At 34.8% G+C, this 22335-nt stretch overlaps 3 protein-coding genes and 1 long non-coding RNA gene across 4 annotated transcripts; 1 reads left to right on the forward strand and 3 right to left on the reverse strand.

Moving 5' to 3' along the window:
• Window positions 1-529: 529 nt before the first annotated feature.
• On the reverse strand, window positions 530-3731 carry LOC118437614. Its single transcript, XM_035856784.1, has 4 exons — window positions 3722-3731; window positions 3000-3196; window positions 1655-1937; window positions 530-1378 (listed from the first exon to the last, which is right to left on the reverse strand). The coding sequence occupies exons 1-4, from the start codon at window positions 3729-3731 to the stop codon at window positions 960-962; spliced, it is 909 nt and encodes a 302-aa protein (XP_035712677.1). The 3' UTR covers window positions 530-959.
• A 4752-nt stretch (window positions 3732-8483) lies between these two features.
• LOC118437555 lies at window positions 8484-9691 on the reverse strand. The gene is made up of 3 exons (XR_004836174.1): window positions 9065-9691; window positions 8766-8987; window positions 8484-8706 (listed from the first exon to the last, which is right to left on the reverse strand). It is a non-coding gene; the product is annotated as an uncharacterized LOC118437555 (long non-coding RNA).
• A 391-nt stretch (window positions 9692-10082) lies between these two features.
• Window positions 10083-15242, forward strand: LOC118437615. The gene is made up of 11 exons (XM_035856785.1): window positions 10083-10510; window positions 10627-10757; window positions 13223-13315; window positions 13390-13497; window positions 13557-13717; window positions 13810-13900; window positions 13975-14145; window positions 14233-14391; window positions 14469-14625; window positions 14726-14856; window positions 14928-15242. The coding sequence occupies exons 1-11, from the start codon at window positions 10444-10446 to the stop codon at window positions 15240-15242; spliced, it is 1584 nt and encodes a 527-aa protein (XP_035712678.1). The 5' UTR covers window positions 10083-10443.
• An 868-nt stretch (window positions 15243-16110) lies between these two features.
• On the reverse strand, window positions 16111-18968 carry LOC118437616 (Down syndrome cell adhesion molecule-like protein Dscam2). Its single transcript, XM_035856786.1, has 6 exons — window positions 18938-18968; window positions 18513-18701; window positions 17874-18037; window positions 17180-17327; window positions 16201-16374; window positions 16111-16133 (listed from the first exon to the last, which is right to left on the reverse strand). Exons 1-6 carry the CDS (start codon window positions 18966-18968, stop codon window positions 16111-16113), a joined length of 729 nt encoding a protein of 242 aa, XP_035712679.1.
• Window positions 18969-22335: the final 3367 nt, after the last annotated feature.

Below are 22335 nucleotides of genomic sequence, written 5' to 3' on the forward strand. Positions count from 1 at the left end.
CATTACCATGCGGAATCACTATGTGTCTCTACCACTTCGGTTACGATTTGTCGTAGAAATGGTAGTAATAAGTTCAGGGAAATTCAAATTTAATACATAACGGTATTCACTTCCTTAATATTTGTTAATGAATTTGAATTTCCCTGAACTTATTATTACCATTTCCACGACAAATCGTAACTGAAGTGGTAGAGACAAATAGTGATTCCGCATGGTAATGATTCATTACTACCTTATTTTGAGTGTGTGTAAAAATTATACAAAACGTGAGATACCCACGCTGTTATCTTATCATTTAAAAACACATTTATAGATTTTAAAAAATGTATCTATCATAATTTATAACGATATTTTTTATAAAATTTGATACTCACATAATTATGTATATTCTTATATATGTATTGAATTTAAGAAATTCACAATAGTTATTCACAAAATTTCATAAATAAACTTTTTCATAAAAAGTAGTATGCAAAAGTTTATATTTTTATAATTTGTTTCATTTCATAATTTCATAGTTTTTTTTCGCTTGATAATTTCAATATTTTAAATCCATTCATACAGTAGACAATGTTAAACACAGTCAGTTTAACCACGCTCTTACCGGAATTAATTAAATTCCGACCAAAATTGGAAGTGGGTGAAAATAACCACGCACAAGAAAATATCGGCAAAAAGTGTTTTTTGCAGCTATTTTGACCTGCAAGAAATGTAAGGCACAAGAAACTTGACTTGCCGCCAAATTTCAAACGGCGCGTGGTTTGATGTCGCTATTTCTTGCAGTTTATTGCACCTCGCATTTTTCCGTTTCTTGCACTTCGCATTTCTTGCGTTTCTTGCTTTGCAGTGGAGGAAATGTAGCAATCGCACCGCGATTTTAAGCTGAATTTCCTAATTATCCTGGACTTTTACTACACTGTAAATCCAACTTTCTCCGGCACCCTGCCCGACTACTCTTGTCAAACATCGATATGGAAGTCTCCTTTATTTTTACTTCGGCTTTGTCTTTGTTTCTCTTGTTTTCCCGGATTTCGCTTCATTGGAAACCCGTTCACTTCAGGAACGTCGTCATTTCCGTGAAAAGGCTGATCCTCCACGTTTTTCGAAAATTTTGGGGGCGGTTGTTCCCTCGTGGTGAAAGAAGTCTCCTCAGTGTGCGAGGAGTACCCAGAGCTGGACCGGACGCGCGGGATGATTTGCCCTCCGCCGCCGCCCCCACTGTTTGAAGATCCCGAGGTGGACTTGTAACCACTTTTGTGGTGGCGAGCGCGCCCCGCGCAGTAAGTGGCGCGACCTGAGGTGCGACCCGTGGTGGGGGAAGATTCCTCGTCCAGGGAGGAAGAGGAGGACTCCAGTTCTTCCGAGGTGGGGACGTGATCTGTACGAAGAGGAGGGAGAATTTGTATAAATAAATATGTATAAATATTTCAACATACGTATAATAAGCAAGTTTATGAAAATTTAGGGGTTAAAGTTCCTCAGAAATATTTGTAAACTTTTGTAAAAGCTTGTAAGCTCAAGGAATTTTCGGATTTTACAAGGTTAAATACCAAGCCCTGCGTGAATTCTACTATTCGAAGGCCGTAAAAATGATTTTCAATTCCCAGCAGTTGTCGACCTGTTTTAGATATGAAGTTAAACCTTAACTTTTTACCTTGTCTGTTTCGGCGTCTAAACGTGCCAAATTGTTGTTCTTGATATTGTTGTTGTTGAAGAATGATTTGTTGCCGTTGCTGTTGCGAAACGTAGTCGTTCTGGTGGGATAAGTATTGGTTGTGGGGGTGGAGGTATTTTGGCGAAATTTCGCCATCATTTGCGCCGATGGCGTCATACTCGAGTGGGGGCATGTGCATGGCCAGGATTTTGGTCACTTCAGCGTCCTCCGCGTCCTCACCAACTTTGCTGCTTAATCGGCCAGACTTCAGGTGTTCGGCATCCTGTGGAAATTACCAGGGTTGAAAAACTTTCATTCATTTTTCATATTAAAAACCGAAAAATCGTTTGATAGCTAAATACTAAGAATGGAGGTCTCCCAACGTATGCTCACAGATTTGGACGAAATTAGTGTCTACCGATCACAAATATAATTAGGATGAAATTTACAAATGGCACTATTTGCCAATACGCAGGTTTGGCGGAGATATTTGCATTCAAAGCAGAAAAAATGCGCAGCAAATTTGGAAAAAGAAAAATATGCCAGCCTTTTGGTGCGTTTTCTCCTCTTTTTATGCAAATATCTCCGCCAAACCTGCGCATTGGCAGATAGTTCCATCTGCAAATTTCATACTAATTATATTTGTGATCGATTGACACTAATTTCGTCCAAATCTGTGAGCATACGTTGGGAGACCTCCATTGTAAGATGGCGAGAAAAATACCATAAAATAGCACAACAATTTATTAGTTAAGTATTTAGAAAAATTGCGATATTATTTGCACATTTGCTTGGCATTATTGAGCATTTCATGTATTTTTCCGGATTTTTGGTGGATATTATTAAACTTAATAATATTTTTGTGCACTAGTTTCATGCAGGTGGTTTTAACAGCAGAAACACTATTACAACGTATTTAATTAATTTTTTTGAGTCTGCAGTACACGATCGAAATCCAAAGTGTTTTTTTCTAGTTTTTTTTCAGTTTTTAAAGTTCTTAACCCATGTGGTTAAGAACCCTAAAATCTATTTGTAACGCTAATCTTTATTAATTATTAAAAAAGTTCAAATCCATCGTTAAACCATTACAATTTTTTTCTAAAATTTACCAACTCGAAATCTCTTATTGTTTTTATTGATACTTACAATTTTGAATTCTAAAATTTGTTTCTTTATGATCTGATTAAATAACCAAAATTGAATCGCGATTTAGAAGAATTAGACGCTTATATAGTATCTTCTTCCAAGAATTAGACGTTGATTCAGATTTTTTTTTGAAATTTATATATACAATCTTTTGCGCAATAATTTTGCAAAATTAAAATTAAAAAATGCTTTTACTCACTTGGAAAGAAAGCGTGGCCATGGAATTTTGCGACTGGACGGGGTGGTAGGGTCCGGAGTAGACGTTTCCCACGTTGTGGAGCGTGTCCCCCGTGTGGAAACCCCCACTGCCGCCCAGCCCTTTCGTGAGGAAGGGGCGGGTCGGGGGGTTCTCGGGAAGTTGGAAGGTCGCATAGGGACACACGTCGTCTCCATAGTCTGCAAATTTTGTAGGAAAAATGGTGAAATTTGCAATTTTAAAATGTTTGTACATAATTTCACAGTAGACAAAATTCAAGGTATCAATATTGCAAAAACCTTATCCTTCTTCTTAAATTTTTTACCGTGTTGGAATGTAATTTCATTCCATGCAACATGAGCTCCTCTTCCAATTCATGTATTCATGTAAATTATTCAAATGACATTTCATCTCCGACACAATTCATATCAGACGCACAAAACTCGGAATTTTCGCAAATTTACCCTTTATGCAATATTTTCCCTTTCTACATTTCGCAAATGTCAATATTGCAAACGACATGTAAATTTAATTTTGTCCCTTCTATTAGATTACATGTTCGAAATTTCATGAGCACCCCTTCAAATTCGTACATTCATGCAAATTAAATTCGCCATGCAAAATTCTTATAAACTAAATTTCCCCAAATTTGCCAAACATGTATCTCCCCTCATCTTTGGCACGTATCTTCACATGTGCTTCTAAAATTTATGGCAAAATTCTACCTCTGTTCATTTCATGCCCATCCTGATAAAGTGATATCTGCACTGTTAAAAATCTGGTAGAGTCACATGAATACTCCGTGATGGTATTGACTTGCTAATAATTTCCTACCCAATTGGTAGTAAATTGTTCCTGAATGGTAAATTTGTCATTACAACATTACTGAACGGTAACTCCAGTTACTACCAGTCCCTGTAGAGTCACATATGTACTCCGGTCGGTAATGATTTAATACCAGTTTTCTAAGAGTGTACATGACTACCAAGTAACACATCCTCATTTAGTCGTCGTCGACTCGTAGTCGTCGTTGGAGGAGGAAGTGTGTCGTCGTGTTTGACTTCATGTCGGCCCAAAATGCACAGGGTGCGGGGAGGGCTAAACTAATAATGACATTTCATTCCATGCCATTACTTTATTATCAGATTTCGCCTTCCTCGCACCCAGCGAACGTGAGGGCAAAGGTGAAATTGTAATCGGATTGTCACCATCATCACGTCCGTAACATTGTTACTTTCGCACTCGGCTCACATAAATAACGAGAAGAACCTTGCTCCCACTTTCACCATGAGGTTGCTTTCACTTTCGATTTCGGCGAGCAGGACGGGACGATTTTACTTATCCTGTCTGCTCTGTTATTATCGTGTACCTTAAAACGTGTACTTTATGCTGCTTTAATTTTACTAGGCAGAGGAATGTATAGGAAATTTTGACACACTTTTACTAAAAAAAAATACTTAACAGATTGGACTTGACGCGTGAACTGGGTTAAAATGTGATTTTTCATGTTTTTTTTGGTACAGAATTGTTGGGAGGCCATGATTTTAAATAGTCTGCAAAAATTAGTGCAATACATCATTTTAAACATTGTGAATTATTGCTAAAGTGCATACAACTCTCAAGTGTCTCGGTAGTGAGCGCAATAGCTGATTGTACTCCGTGTGTTAATCAAGTGGACGAGACATGTTGAGACAAAGCTTCCTGGAACCGTTTTGCTCTACCCCACTTGATTAACACACGGAGTACAATCAGCTATTGCGCTCACTACCGAGACACTTGAGAGTTGTATGCACTCTAATAAAACGACGTAAATAAATCTTCTTTCTTATGGAAAAAAATTTTGTGAGACTTCAACACCTGTAGTTTGAATTTTGCAAAAAATAATGCAATTTATAAATTTGTAGATGTAGATGTTTTCTTTCGCAAGTGTAACATCGAAATTATAAGAAATTCTTTTACATGTTTAATAAAAAAAATGAAAAATGAAATTTTTGTGGGATGTTATTTTAATTAATTTGGAAAAATTAATCCGGCGTAGAGTTTTTGATGTAATTAATTAACAATTATTGTTTAATGAAGTCTTTTATGGCAAACATTTTTCTGCAGGGGGCTTCATACCTTGCTTCGCGAAAAAAATTTCCCTGATAAATTTTGGATGAAGCTAATCCATATGGAAAATTTGAGACTAATTTGTAAGAGCTGATATTTGCTGACAGTTGAATAAAGGTTTATATACAAATTTAACATGGAAATTACAAGAAATGCTGTTATACATACCTAATAAAACAAATAAATCACGCGATGTGTCATGTAATTTCATGAGAATACATAACTTTCGCTCTACTTATAGAGCAAATACTCACCCAAATGTAACAAATACAAGAAATTTTGTTACGATTATATATTAGTTATTTATGTATAAAATTCTTGATTTATACAACAAATAAATCACGCGATGCGTAATGTTCATGTAATTTCATGAGAATACATGACTTTCGTTCTACTTTCTCTCACATTGGGCTACATTCATACTAAAGTTTGTGGCTTTCTCTACCTCTCCGTGATCCTTAGCTATGTATAATTCGGTGAAAGTGAAAGCTGACATTAGTTCCGGTAAGTTCATATCTCGACGAATCAATAATTTACGTTGTGGTGTCATAAATTTGGTGAAATTTTAAACGAGAAAGAGGAGGAATAATGGCTCTTTTTGAAGTGAAAGCGTGTAAGGTACCTAAAGTGTGATTGTAATCGAGTTAATAATTCTGCGATGAAAATTAGATGAACTTCTTGGTGTAATGAGATGGAGGATGGGCTACGTTGTAAATAAACCATTATAAAATGGACGTAATAAATTGGCGAAAACCGTGTTTTTTTAACTTCATGTTTCTCTCTATCCTGGGTGAAATTAGTTTTAAAATGTATAACTGACAATGGAGGTCTCCCAACGTATGCTCACCGATTTGGACCAAACTAGCGTCAATCAATCACAAATATAATTAGTATGAAATTTGCAAATGGAACTATCTCCCAATGCGCAGGTTTGGCGGAGATATTTGCATAAAAAGAGGAGAAAACGCACCAAAAGGCTGGCATATTTTTCTTTTTCCAAATTTGCTGCGCATTTTTTCTGCTTTGAATGCAAATATCTCCGCCAAACCTGCGCATTGGGAGATAGTTCCATTTGCAAATTTCATACTAATTATATTTGTGATCGATTGACGCTAATTTGGTCAAAATCGGTGAGCATACGTTGGGAGACCTCCATTGTGAGTAAATGTGAAGATGAACGGGATATGTCCATCGTTAAATAAATAAATAGCTGCTGAATTTCAAAAATTGTGTAAAAATCTCTTACCTAGGTACATAAGTTGGATTGGATTTATAATTTAAATCTTTTTTTGCAAGCAGAACATACTTTTCACAGGTTCTTAAAAAATTGTCACAAATTTTGGATTTTCGGTGAAATGAATAACTTAGAAATGAAATGAGGACACAACTTTAGTAAAATATTTTGTTTTTGGGGTTGATTCGGTGTCGATAAAGAATTATTTAGTTTAGGTGAATATTTAAAATTGTTCAAGGTGACATTGAGATCCGGCTTTAATTATTTGAATTATACTTTTAGTAATTAAAAGTATTAAAATTTCCATATTTTTGGGCAGATTTGCTACCGATAATTAATTATTTTAGTTGTTTAATTAACCATGAAAATTGACTAAATGACGAAATAAGAAATTAATTTGACGTAATAATTACTTCGTAATAATTACGAAGTAATAATTATGAAGTAATAATTATGAAGTAATAATTGTTTCCAGAAATAAAGTTTAACAAATATACAAAAATTTGCAAAATTTTGATTTTGCAAGTCCTTCCATATTTTTGAGTGGCTGTGTCATACATCTTGAGATGTCCTAAGTCGACTATCGAATGTTCTGAAAATTACACGTCCCTTCCAGAAACCTGGATCTATACATTTCTCGCATCCATTGTATGCATTATGACTTTTACATTGCTTTAAAAAACTCCTGGCTGGCGCATCAGCTATTATTTTTGAAACCTTACAAAATATTTTCAAATTATTGTAACTAATCCCAACTCGCAAACTTTTTAACTCTGCTATCAAATCCATCAAGTATTCGTCAATACTTTCTGGTTTTGTCTTGCCATAAAATAAACCCACGACAAATACGCCGTACGTACTTTCTTCACACTTTGCTTGAATTGGCCAAAACTGGTTACTGTTACTCTTAGAAATGGGCAATCCATCAAAACTAAATATAAGGTTTAATTTAATTTCGCTACCAGAAGCAAGAATACAATTGGAATCTATTTGCCGTTTTATATTTTGAATAACATCAAAGTGTGCATATTGACCCTGACCGATAGTTTTCATAGAGTATTTAATTGAGTTTTTAAGCAATGTCCTACTATCCAATGGAAGAAATCTAAATTCTTGATAAAAGTTAAATATGCGTAGAAGATCGTTTAAAGCTACTCCCGTTATGTTATGTCGAAGCGACCAGTCCCTCAAGTCCCGTGTTAAATCTAAAATATTCCTATTATTTTCTACTACACCATTGTCGCTTAGTGAATCGGAAACTAATGGCTCGTCACTATTATGGATAACATTACTGCTTCTATCATTATTGCTAATATTACTACCTGAATCGCTATCCTCAACGACAGAATCACATATATCTAAATTTACAAGATTATTACTAATAGCAGGTATGTTTTTTGCACGAGTGAGATTCTCTCTAACCCGTTTTGCAATTATTCGCCTAATGTTTCTCGGTGATTTTCCATCTCGATCCATGATTATGATGCAATTCCCGAGGGAGCGTCGTCGTTGCACCTACTTTTTGAAGAACGAAACCAATTCATTGCTGCAGTTTGAATTATATCATCGGTGGGAATACGGCCGCTGGGATTTTTGGGATCGGGAACGGACTCAACTGTAAAGACGTTTCGCACGGTTTATGAAATTTGCAATCCAATTAAACATTAAATAGAGACCAACAATTAGAAAATTTTCTTCATTTTAGAATATATTTTAGCACCTTTTACGACTTCCAATAGTTTTAGGTTTTTCATCGATGTCTTGTTTCCTTTACCCGTAAAATTAATTCGCCTGCCAAATTCATTCGTAAATAATTTTTTCAAGATTTTTCTAGTGCTCGCCTAGATCTGTGTCGCAGTTGAAAATGCCAAATATTCAACCTAGTATCAAATATAAGAAAAAACATTAAAGTTTAATTATGCATGTAAAATATCTCGATTAAATCGTACCAGTAATTCGCGATTTTAATCCACCTCGAGCCAAGATTCAAACTCCGCCAGTGCTACCTCGTTGTCGAGGGGTAATTTTGGAATGGCACTGAAATTGGGAGCCTTCCTACCATCCGGCCTTTGTTTCACATTAATCAGTAAAGCCTTAATGTCTTTAATGTCTTCAGCCTGCTTTTCCAGCAAAGTTAGCACACTTTGCGTTGTCCCTGCAACGTGATTACAAAGCGTTAACATAATACATCAATTTTAATAAAATTATTTTGCTTGTACTAACTTGAAATCAACAGCCGTAAATCATTTAACTCCTGCGAATTTACAACAACAAAAGAAGTGTCTCCAGTTTCAACTTGATTTCCTACTTGTAGATTGCTTTGCTCTTCAGTTTCGGGAATTATTTCAGGAATGCTCAATGGTTGGTCTAAAAAGCATCACCATAATGATTAGTATAAAATATTTGTGGCAGTATTATAAGCCTACCCAGCTCCAAATTATCCAGAAGTGAGCCAGACGGAGGACTGTTTATGTTCGCGTCGCTATCCTCCTCATCGGATGAAGACGTTACATCCCCTCGTGTGCTGCTGGGCTGAATATCGGGAATTATCTTCTTGCTCCTTAATCTGCTTTCTGGTTCTGTTTCACTTTCCAAGTTGGAAGTGTCCTCGGCTACTTGAAGTTTTTTTGTCGCAACTTCATAATCATCTAAAATAATGATATTTGTTAGTAAATGTAAAATAATTGGAATGACTTCTCATAATTTGAATTAAATAGCTATTTACCGTAATTCCCAATAATCCTGGCGTAGCTAACTCTTCCCCACTTGACATCAGGAATAGCAGTGCCCTTTTTTTATCAAATTTCTAATACTTGGCCCAGAGTTTGGTGGCCAGAGACAAACTTTCTCTGCGGGGATAACCCAGTGACTTGGAACAAGCTCCACAGGCACTGAATTGTATTTATCAGGGGGGAATTCAATTATGTAATATTTTTTTGGCGACATTGAGACAACAGATAAATTAACAGGGAATTAAATTAACAGGGAATTTACGAGACTGCGAGGGTGGGAGAGAAAAGGAAATACCACGCTTCTCTTAGATTCAAACTCTCGCGCGTTGCCTGTCTCTTCGCACCCACCATTCATTGCGTATAAATTGCATGATTTTAACGCCTCATGTAATGTGGGTATTGACGAGATATTGGTGCGGTATTTTTACGCAATATCTCAGCACGTTTGGGTGCAATAATTTTTCAACCATAGGTTACAGTTTTTTAATGCAAATTTAGCGTGTCTCACGGTGCACACCAAACTTAGCACAAAATTTATGCAATAATCACGCCTTTTTTTGTTTGTTAAAAATTTTCACCATGGATGCGTTACTTTGACGCAAAAGTAATAATTTTTGTTGATCGGGGTGATATTTGGTTTTTAATTTTTCCTGAAAAATTTATAGCGAACGGAACGGGAATTGATGTTATATTATGATGCAGCATATGTTGGTGCATGTACATGCCAAATTTCGCATCGCTAGGTCAAAGTTTAAAATTGGCTAAAGTAGGTGAGAGCGCGTGCACGCTCGATTCCCATCAAAACAGGACTTTTTAGACATCGCAGATCCGAGCCCAGCTTCAGTACTTGTGATATAATCCGTAATAAAATTAGGAGGAGCTTAGCGAGATTTGCACTAAATATATTGTACACGCTAAATAAAGTTGTGTACAACCGGTTGAGTAAAGTGGAATTGGTTAATTTTTCTACAACATTGGTAAAAATTATTCCAACCTAAGACTAAAAACTAATCAACGGAGTTGTATAAATTGATCTTTACCCAACGTTGTAAATTTTGTAGTCATTACTTGTGAAAAATCGGTTTTCTACATGTATGACTAATTTTTACTCAATTATTGGTTAGTTTTTTTACAAATAATTGCAACAAATAAACCAACGTAAAAGTTGAAAAACTCGCTACAATAAAGAATAAATTTTATACATAAGTTGAGGAAATTTTACTCAACACTTGTATCAAAATTAACAAACCAGTTGTGTGGTCTTGGATGACGCTTCCCGCGAGCACAAAAATTCTTCAGTTCTTCTTGCCACCTCGCCGCTCTAGTTAGGTGGAGATTTTTGTTCCTGCAAATTAGTTAAAAATTTCTAGAAATGACGAAATTTTTGGAATCAATTCTCCAGACAGTTGGACTGGAAGTATTATTGGAAACTTTTAAAGGTAAGATTATATATTTGGTGAAAAATATAGGTGTTGTACTATTTATGTCATCCGAACTATTAAAAAATCGTGCAATGCTTGGTCATTATTATAATTATTTATTTTTCCAATTTTAGATAATGATTTTGACGACGAACTTCTTCGTCAAATTCCCGACTGCCCTGCTGGTTCACTTGAGGAACATCTGTTTGCCACGCTGGTCCCGTCAATAGGAAACAGACTAAAAATAATTGGTGCAATTAGGAAGGTTAGTGTAGTTAAGGAAGAAAATGTGTATATATGTAGCTTGTGTCATCGTTCCTTAAATTCTTTCAAATCTTTTTGGAATCATAGGGATTTTCACGAGATAACAGGGCCTTCAGCCAGAATAGATTGTCCCTTGTGTTTAATGACCTTCACAAATATTAACAATCTTAGAAAACACGTGCAAGCCAAAATATGCCCAAAATTACTTTCACAATTTAGTTTTCCAAAAATAACAAATAACCTTAATGATGAGAATATTTTGTCTCAAGAAAGTTTTTTTAGTCATGATTATTCTGCCAAAATAATTAATGAAGTGACAAATGATTATAAATTGTCATTTATGAGGTCACTTCAAATGTCTGGATCAATTCCCCTAGTAAAATCTGGGGAAATTCTTTGTGCTGCAAATTCTTTGGTTAATAGCATTGTTGATATTGCTAAGACTTTCCTACAACCAAATCTTTCCCACGATGAAATTATTATCAAATTAAACTCTTTAAAGGAACCATTTCCGAAACAAACTTCATCTCAATATCAAATTGAAAAATATTTAGAGAAAACAAAAATATTTATAGAAGCACAGGAACTACGACTTGGTTCGCATTTCAAATTCGACAATTCAGTAGGAGCGATGCGTGAGAAATTTGACAATATGTACTACTTCCGGATATCTGATATTCTTCCCGTAGCCCTTAAAAAATATACAGAGGTCACTGATGCCGGAGGACGTCTGAATCAGGATAAAAATATTATACGGGATTATCAGTCAGGGGAATTTGTCAGTAGTTTTACAGGAAATCCTCTTTTTATCCAAATTTACTATGACGATATTGAAATCTGCAATCCATTGGGTGCAAAAGCTAAAATCCACAAATTAGGAATGTTTTACTTCATAATTTCGAATTTTGCTCCTCATTTAAAGTCACAGCTTTCCGCAATATTCCCACTATTAATTGTTAAATCCAAATATATAAAATCATATGGGATGAATTCCATTCTTGCACCAATTGTAAATGAGCTTAATAAATTAAACAAAAGTATGCCTAAATCCGAGGAATTTGAAAACTCACCCTTTAGCAATGTCCAATTACTTCAAGTTTGTGGTGATAATCTAGCGCTTCATGCAATCCTTGGATTTTCTGAAAGTTTCAACGCCAATTTCCGTTGCCGTTTTTGCAAAGCAACCAAATCACAGAGCTACGTTGATGTGGAGGAGCGAAAAGAGTTGATTCGAAATAGATTGGGATACTCTGAAGATGTTGAGGTTCAAAACGTTAGTCTCACTGGCATAAAAGAACTATCCATAATTAATCAGATTGCTGGATTTCACGTTACTTCTAACTTTGCCCCCGATATTATGCACGACATATTTGAAGGAATTTGTATAATTGAATTAAAGCTGGTCCTCGAACATATTTTACAGAATAATTATTTTTCGCTAGTTGAAATTAATCATAGATTGTCATGTTGCTTGAAGAGAAATGGTCATCATTTAACAAAATTTCCCGAAATAGGCTCAAATATTATTGACGGCGACAAAAAGTCTTGTTTTTCTGCGTCAGAAATGAGTAATTTCTTTCTCGTCTTTCCTGCAGTTTTTGGTGACCGAATTCCATCCGACGATAAATATTGGAACTTAATACTTAAATTTCGGAGAATAATACGCATCGTGATGGCTCCAGTCATAACACGATCAAAATTATTACTTCTTCAGTTCTTAATAGCAGAGCATCATCAGATGTATATTGATTTAACGGGGAATAATTTAACTCCAAAATTTCATCACTTATTGCATTATCCAAACGCAATTAATCAGTTAGGCCCACTCAGAAATTACTGGTGTATGAGATTCGAAGCCAAGCACAGATTTGCTAAAACGGTTGGTAAAAACTCGTGCAACTTCAAGAATATTTCCAAAAGTGTCGCAAGGCGAATGTCCCTAAATATGGCGTTTTCACTTGGTTCCATTAACATTGAGCCAAAAGTTCAACTTAGTATTGGACCCGGCAATACATTTGACATTAGGGACATCAAAGATGATGTAGATTTTTCCACCATATCGTCAGCTCAGTGTAATAAAATATTTTGCCTTGATTTTGTTCAAATAAATGGTACAAAGATTTCTCCACTAAACTATTTTCTTATTGGAAGTTCTGAGTCGGGGCTGCAATTTTGTCAGGTGATTTTATGTTTTGTTCATGATGAGAGTGTAAAATTAGCCGTTGCTCGTATTCAATATGTTGAAAAATTTCAATATTCATACATTTTCAAAGTAGGAAAAAAAGACAAGGCTGAAATACTTGACCCCTTACAACTTGACCTTCAAAATCCATTGGTAGTGGTAAGGTCGTTCGATGAGTGTGATTCGGTGGATAATATTTGTTGTCCTATTGAGTTAATTTAGTTATAAGCTTATAATAATAATTCCCTTCTTTATCGTGATGCTCTCAATAATTAATTATATAGCGAACCAATTCGAAATCTGTGACGTCCAGCGTGCAACAGATTTCCGACGGTGACCAGTCAAGCCAGGAGGATAATATTGTTCAGTACTTAGTGGTTCGTAAATTTGTTAACATAACTTTATTTGTTTGGTTAAGTGCTAACTGTTTAAAAATATTAATGACTTCTAGGTAACTCCGCCCACCGCTACGCCACCTCGCCAAGAGGAAAACATATTTGTGGATGAATTACAAAATATTCCGGTTTCTCCAGATTGCAACGTCGCGGATCCCTTATTTGTAAGTTTAGTTGTAAGATATAATCTATCCTTTTTAATGAAATTATTTCTGTCAAGCAGGACGTTAAGCGGATTATTCTTACATCTGACGCTGATAAAGGAACAACCAAAGGAAGGAAACTTTTAGATGATTGCGTTGAAACAAATGTGATCAACTTTGCCCTTAAAAATCTGATAAAACGACCGACCGTGAATCATCTTGTTAAGCAATACTCATATTAGTAATTAATACTTAATTATCATTCACAAAACTATGCGTTACCTTATATGTTTTACAAAGTAATAAGTTGTACTAATTTTTGATTAATTTTAGCCCGCCTAAGTACGTGAAAGAAAATTTGGCCCAATGCATTGCAGTTCAATTGTTTCCTTCGCTCCCAGACTCTCAAAAATTGGATATAATTGTAAGAAAAATGTCAACACTTTAAAATATTTAAAATATTTTCCACTGAATTCAGATTTTTTGCTTCAATTTCAGAATTTATTCTACAGTGAGTCGAAGTTATCAAACTCCAAGAGAGAAGGCTCAGATGGAATTATTTACAGAAGAATTCCAGCATCCGGTTTGATTGAGGACAGATTGAAATATATTCGTCGAAAGAATGAAGTGAAGTGTCGAGTCCAACCGCCTAATGTGGAATCGTGCCAGGTTTTGGGTAGGCATATTATGCATGACAATTATTTAAAATTCCGGGAAAAATTACTAATTTTGTGAATTTATCAGATCCAACTGTAGACGAAGAGGAGAAAAAGTCTTGGCTTCTCAACTCTACCGTCTCAGGTCACTAAATACATGTCTGAGACCTACTGCTTGAGAACATCCCAATTCAGGAACACGAATAATTTAGCGGAAATGTTGGACCAATGGCCAAGGCTTCTCGACACTCCAGGAATGGTAACGTCACAACTTTCTAAGCGGACTAAATTTAAATTTGATAAAAACTATCGAACACCTTATAACTTTATGCAAAGATTGAGCTGGACTTCAAGACTTTATTTCCTGGCAAATGTGATAAGATGCTTCTGAAGTGGGCAGCAGTTTCAGTACAAATCTGCAGTTACGCCGAGAAAATCAAAACCAACTTGGACGAAATCGGCATAAAAAAACCTTTGTCGAATTGGTCTAAAGGTTAGAAATTAATAATTAAGAAATATAAAGTTAATCATCTAATTTTAGTTGTGAATTTGAGATTTGTAAATGTTTTTAATATTTACTTATTTACACGAAGATGACAAGACGGTTGGGGCGCTTGTGTTACTGCCATATTTGACTGCTAGCTCCGCCTATTCAAAGAAATCCAAAAAGAGGAAGAAAATAACATCGGGAGAGTCAGCTGAATTTTTCATACAAGTTGTACCGGTTAGCTAATTTATTTTATTGATTTGTTAGGTAATAATAATTGGTAATTCAACGGTGTTATGTTTATTTAGGTAACACATGACATTGAAAATTTTAGGACAATTGAGTCCAGACGAAAACAACCCTTTGTTCTGTGTGTCGGAGAATTGGGATCCCTTATAATACATGACTCCTACGTTATGGTGGAGACGAAACTTGTGAAAGCGTCGTCGCTAATTCATGCTGTGGATATCTGTTTCAAAATGTTTCATGTGCTTCAACTTCAATTCCCTGATGAATGTTACCCAGTCTGGTGCTTCTTCGATCACTCGATTTATCAAACTAAAGAAATTCGTTCACCCCCCTCGGCAGTTCTTTCACTTGGATCTCAAATAACTATAGATTAAGTTTATTAATATGCAACTACCTGACTTATAAATTAAGTACTAATCATGTTCTAGTTGTTAAACTTTGTACAAAATAATTATGTAATAATTTTAAAATATGACTTATATGAATAAAAACAATACTTTTTATTAAAGGTAAACAACATCATCTCTGAAATAATTATTAAATTCCAACCATTTATTGTGCACAATTTATCAAATTGTTGGAAAAAAATTACTCAATAATTGATCAGAATTTACCAAATAATTCAGCAAAATTCACTTAATAAAAGTGAAATTTTACTCAACTAATGTATAAAATCTTGTCAACCCATATTTTCGTATCGCGATTTAGTTGGGTTAATTTTACTCAACTTTTGATCAATTGGATTACTCAACCCCTGAGTGAAATTTTTACACAACAGTTGTGTCATCTCATTTCGGCCTCAACAGTTGGGTAAAATGTGATCAAACTTGGGTAAATTTTAATCAAATTTATTTAGCGTGTAATGCTAAAATATGCAGATTTTTTCGCGAATTTTTGTATATTCACCATTTCTTATCTATATTTAATAAATTTGTATTTCAACATTTCCGTTAGTTTACAAACCACGTTTAACTCGTACACTTGGTAAATATAAAATTGTCATTTGAAATTCGTCCACGCATAGTTTATTGAAATTTTGAATTTTTCGCTAACTTTACACTATTGCAAATCTGAAATATTTTTGTCAAAAAATTCAACTCCGAAATTTTTTGCGAGCATTGTTTTTGTTGCAAATGTTAATTTTATGGAATTAATGAATATGAATTTTTGAAAGTTCTACAAATCTCTTGAGCTGAACCTGTTTCTGCAAAAAGTAAGTCTATTTCCAAATTGTGGGCAGACTTAATCAGTTTTTGAAATATAAGCTGAAATATGTCAAATTATTTTCATTTGTTTTTTATGGCCAATTTTTTTGTACTTTCACAAACTTACGTTTTCTCCGGAAGTAGCAGAAGAATGAGATGACGGCGGTGACCATGGCGAGTGCGAGGATGGAGGGGAACACGATCAGAAGCCACGTGCTCAACGTGGACGCCTTGTTTTCATCCGAAGCACTCCCTCCATTACGACTTTCTTCAACACTTTCTCCCGGGGATTTTCCACCACCTGTGGATTAAACCCACACCGTAAAAACCATTAAAATTTAAGTATTTTGATTTTTGTGAAGTTGATTCATATTTTATTCCAATTTTGTTAATTATGGAACGACATGGTACCCAAAATTGAGTCGGTTGTAACCGAGTGGTTTTAATAATTACCGAAGGATATATCATCTACCTGGAGAAATTTATTCAGCACGTGGCTAGATGAGATTTATTGTTACCCTCCGGTAAAGAATTTACTACCAATTGTAGCCATCAAGTAAATAAATTTACACAATTTAATAGGGTACAAATATACGATTGAAATATTAAATTGTAATTGACAAATTTTAATGCCGAATTTAATTTTGTTTAAAAATTAATTTAACATTATAGGTTTTAGATTCGTCCATGGCGAGCCGCCAGGTATTGATTTCTCGGTATTAAAGTTACTATATACCGCGTGGTGTTAAATTAATAAAAAAATATCGGTTCGTAAAAATTTGCTAACGATCTGGTAAAACTTTAAGGCCGAATTATTCATACACGGTATCACTTATTAAGACCACATTTGTAGAGTCATATATGTATGAACACCGCCTGGTATTATTTTAATACTGGATTTCTAAGACTGCAGATAAATTTCGAACAAAGGTTAACTAGTGTACTTTGCTACCACGCTGGAATCAATTATTTACCGGGGAATATAAACTCAAAGTTTGTAAATAATTATAATCTTTACCCTTCCATAATAAATCGTTACCAACTCGGCATTAAACTTGTTCTACATTATTTAGCTTGAGTAAAATGCAAATTTTTTTCCCCGTTACCGTGAATGGTGGTGGCCAGTGGGGGAAGGGATCCGGTGAGGAATTCGTATTTAGCCAACGTGTCGCCGGCATGGTTTCCGCCCGTGACGCGAATGTCGTACCGCGTGTTGGCGTAAAGTCCCGTCAACGTGTACGACTTGGCAGAACCCTGGCAAAAAAATATTTCATGATAAATAAATTATTGGCAAAAATAGTCTGTAAAATATATGAATATGAAAAAAAAAATTTCATAACCCACACACAATTTTTTGTACTGGCAAACGCAAAAGAGGTAAGTGGGTTGATGCAGATGCAAAAAATATCCACTTTTTTTCCGATTTGAAATCTAGAGCGTCTTTGTGGAATAAACCGAAATACTTTTAAATTGCGAACTGGCGTTAAACCAGCGTATTTACGAATAATTTCAGAACAACAAGCAACAAGTGCGAACTTCACTTTCTGCGTGGAAATCATATCTTAAAATCGATTTATAAAATTTCCCATGCAAATGTGTATGGGAACAATGTAAAGTGCAAAATGTATAATATTTAGCAACACTTTTGAATCAAATTATTTTTAGGACAAGATTGTGTACAGATTTATGTATTTATCTTAACGACTTTTTTTTTGGCAGTTTCGATTGATTTTTTATGTATTTGGGCACAAAAAATATGCAACTGTTAAAAAAAAGTCCCGAATTTATGTGCAGACTTACATTGAGCTCGGCTGGGATTCGCATCCAGCTTTTTTCCTGGGACTGTTTGTACTCGATCATGAATCTGAGAATGGGGCAGCCGGCGTCCTTCCAAAGGTCCAGACGCACCACGATCGTCGAATGGTTCGTGAGAAGGGCTTCCTCCTTCTTGGGCGAAATTGGGGCTGCAAATTTGTTAATACCATTTTACGAAATTAAATACGAATATGTTAAACTGAGATTAATTAAGATTTTAGCTTTAAAAAAACAGTTTCAAGCAGCTTCACCAGTATCAGTATTTGTAACTGAAAAGATTCATTCAGAAATTATTTTATGTAAATTTCTGGATGTTACTTAAATTTTTTGATGAAATCGTTGAAAAATTATGTACTACAAAATAGCCGAAATATTAGCAAAATATCGTGTTTATTTATCGTGTATTTATCGTGTATTTATCGTGTTTATTTATCGTGTTTACCTATAAATATTGAAAAATATTTTTAATTCGTTGTTCGCCAAAATACAAAGTTGTTATAATTAAACCGTCGAAAACAAATGTTTAAATATTGAGCATATTTAAATTATGAACAGATATATTAAGGACCCGTTTGAGATTGAGAGCCCATATTTGCAAAAACTATGTTTCATAATTTTGCTCACCACCGCCTTTCGTGCTGCGGGTCAAAATATCTGAGGCTGGACCGGAGCCGATTTTGTTGACGGTGGTGATGTAGGGTTGGTAGGTGGATCCGCAGAGGAGCGGCTGCAGGGTGTGCCCCATGGCACGAGGGCCAACCTCCGTCGTCTCCTCCCAGTCGCCCCCGTCACGACGATAGCTCACCAAATAACCTATGAGGAAAACATGCTCTTATTTAGGAACACAATTATGCACATAGTTATGAACACAACTTTCCGACAATTTAGCATATTTGTTTGCATAAAATTTCGCAAATTTTGACTTATGATGCTCCTCTCTCATCGCAGATGACCATCTCGATTTTATTTCGAACAGTGGAAAAAATTTAGATTTAATAATGACGTGCAAATTATGCCGAATTTTTTTGCGAATTTTTTACAACTTCAACAAATATCGCCATCTGACCTTTGATCTATCATTCTCTAAATTATGCCGAATTTTTTTGCGAAATTTTTACAACGTCAACAAATATCGCCATCTGACCTTTGACCTATCATTTTCTTTCATAATCAGTCACGTGAATGAAAGTAAACCAGGTATGTTTAGGAACACAATTAATTAATATGCATAATCATGAATTTGCAAAAGTTCTACGCGAAATTATAAAAAGTTTGAAAAGTAAACTAGGTTTGGAGGATTTGAATACGTTTGTTTGCAAAAACTTCGCAAATTGTGACACATCGTCATTTTATCTCTATTTTATTTTAAATAGTGGAAAGAATCTAAATTAAATAATGATATGCAAATTCTACAGGATTTTTTTTTGTGCGAAATTATTATATTAAAAAAATAAATTCGCAATAAAATTCGCACAAAAGTTAAATCCAATTTCCAACGTTGACCAAAACTTTCCGCCAGTTTAGTAGATTTGCTTGCAAAAAATTTCGCAAATTGTGGCAAGTGAAGCACTTTATCTAATTTTATTTTAAATACTGAAAGAAATTTAAATTAAATAATGGCGTCCAAATATTAAAAACTGATTTTTATTTGCAGGATTTTTTGTTTCCGAAAAATGTTTACAATTTTTAGCAATGTCACCATTTCACCTTTGATCTGGCTCCCGCCTGAGGATGGGGCTTCCGGCGGGGTTTGCACTTTCACCGCGTACACCACGCTTTCACTCCCGTGCACGTTGGTGGATGTGCAGGTGTAATTTCCACCGTCTTCCACTCCGACATCTTTCACGACCAGTTTCGTATTTCCGCCTGGACCCGGTTGCACCTTAAAAAGGGTGGGATTCATAAAAATATAGCATTAAAATTAAAATTGGTTACCTATTTTTCTTATAAATATCTAAAATCAAGTTGTACAATTTACTATCGAGTTTTTTTAGATGCCAACTTTTAACTAAACGCACCATACAAAATTTTAGGATTATGTGTGTAAGTAAACAATGGGCTTGGTAACATTGTAAAAGCCGTAAATTAAGTATGTAAACTTACATACTTTTACTAAATGTTACAAATATTTCTAACGAAAATTAGCTTCAAAATTTTTGTTCAACTTAAGTGATCGAGTGAATATTCAATAATATTGCTCAATATTTCTGAAAATGTTAAAAATCTTTGACACTTTTTCCCAAAAATTTGTATTTACCAATGTATAACGTGGATATTTGATAATTTTAGAAACTATTTGAGCCAAGGAAATAAAGAAACAGGATTTTCCATTAAATTTATGTACTTATGCGAAGAATGAGAAGGAATGAGGCCAAAAATAAAAATTCATAAAATTTTGAAACGTAATTTGAATAATTTAGATTTATATTGTACAGTATGTTTTTGTCATAGGATTAGATTTGTGATCTCGTAAACCCATCTAATTGATAAAAGATATCAGAAGGAAATAAAATCCTCACAAAAAAACTATTTAGATGAATTAATTACAATTTCAGAAGCATTTAAGTTGAAAAATTATTAAATACATGCCCATACAATTGCGGGATAATGAGGCTGGGCTGGGTAAATCCTATAGTTGTTTTGCAAATGTTTTTTTTCGAAATCTCACAAAATTTCGCAAGTTATGTTCAATTTTGCGAAATAAATATGCGAAAGGTTAGCAAACCTATAAAAAAATGATGAGTGACAATGGCTTTATTTTCACAATAAAAATTCCGACGTGTCCTTTAAGGCAGGCAGTGGTGGCCGAGTGGTCATCACACTGTGCTTCAAGCCGAATGGAGGTTCTGGGTTCAATTCCCAGTACTGGCTGAGAGTTTTTTCCCTTGTGGTTTTCCTCTCTGACTTGTTGCACAGGTCTGTGCGGTGTCCATTGCACTACGGACCCCATAGTTAGGAACCTGTGACCATCTATTTCTCACTTATGTGAGGTTTGGTTCACTTGTAATTCAAATGTAATGGCTAAAATTGGGAATCAATAAAGACGACCTTTAAAACTGGTAGAACACTGGAGTCATACCCGTTCAAAAAAACTTTTTTCATTCAAAGTTCAGTCATCCCGATTTCTGACTGAAGATTTTCATTCATATTTAGTCATTTTCTTTCAAATTCATTTCACTTCACTTCATCTGACTTCATTTCTTACTTCGCCCCATGTATTAAGCGTAGGGTGAAAAATGAAATGAGTCAGAAATCCTTTCATTCAGTCATTCATCTGAATCTTTCACTCATTTAGGAAATTCATTTTCATTCAATATCATTCACTATCATAATCAGTCACATGAATGAAAGTGAAGAGGTATGACATGAGTTCAGAAATCCATCCGAAAATCCAAAATCCACTTCCTTTCACTTTGAAGGAATACCGTTTTGATGATGATCATCATCCGGCAGCCTTCTCTTCCTCCTCATCATCATCAACTTCCTTCGGCTTTCTCTTTTTTTTCTTTCTGTTTAAAAAAATCTATTTCATGCTGCTGCTGTTCAACCCGTCAAATTCGGATTCGGGGAAAATATGACGGGAGAAAGTGAAGTGCGCCGGATGGGTGTACTCAAGCCAAAGTTGAGAAAACATAATTTTTACGAGGCTTCTACTACGATAAAAAAAATTTAAACTTATGTTTATGCCAAATAATTTTCTGAGGTGGATATCTAAAACATGGTCGGGTTGGCAAATCTTTATTTTAAATTGTATCCTTACATTTTTTCGAAAATTTTGTAGTACAGAAAGTACGTACAATTTGTGCTTTCAAGCCAAAGTTAGGAAATGCTGGTGGAATTTTTTGTTCCCTTAAACTGCGAGAGTTAAACGGCAACTAATATATTTTTGATTTGTTTTTATACAAAATAGTTTTCTAAGATTCCTCAAACGAATGAGTGGGTTAGTTGGCCATGGAGAAATTCTTTTGTCAAATTTTTATTTTAAATTTGCTCCACATTTTTTTCGAAAATCATGCAATGGGAAAGTCCTTCAATAGGTGTATTAAAGCCAAAGCATAGATATAGAGTAGAATAGATCAGGCTTCTTCCATATAGTCAATGTTAAAAACTCGGCAATGTTTTTGAGGTGGGACTAAACTCTGCCTGTGTCTACAAACCAAGCTTGTTAAACTCCGTATTTTATTATTTGATACCACTTATTTTTATTTTGGCGTTTAAATCATACTAAATTGAATAATTTGTCAAATAATAATTTTTTAATGATGTGCAAGCGTGCTAAGCATTCCATGCGCTACCGTGCAACCATGCGTTATCCCCAAATTATCCCCAAATTCTCCTCCATGCCGAGACGCTTTTTTCAAAAGTAGCCGAATCTACTCTAATCTATATCTATGAGCCAAAGTTAGGATTCTGAATTTTTTTGCCAGACTTGAACGACAGCTAATAT

The sequence above is a fragment of the Folsomia candida genome, unplaced genomic scaffold (assembly GCF_002217175.1).
Source record: "Folsomia candida strain VU population unplaced genomic scaffold, ASM221717v1 Fcan01_Sc014, whole genome shotgun sequence".
NCBI lineage: Eukaryota > Metazoa > Arthropoda > Collembola > Entomobryomorpha > Isotomidae > Folsomia > Folsomia candida.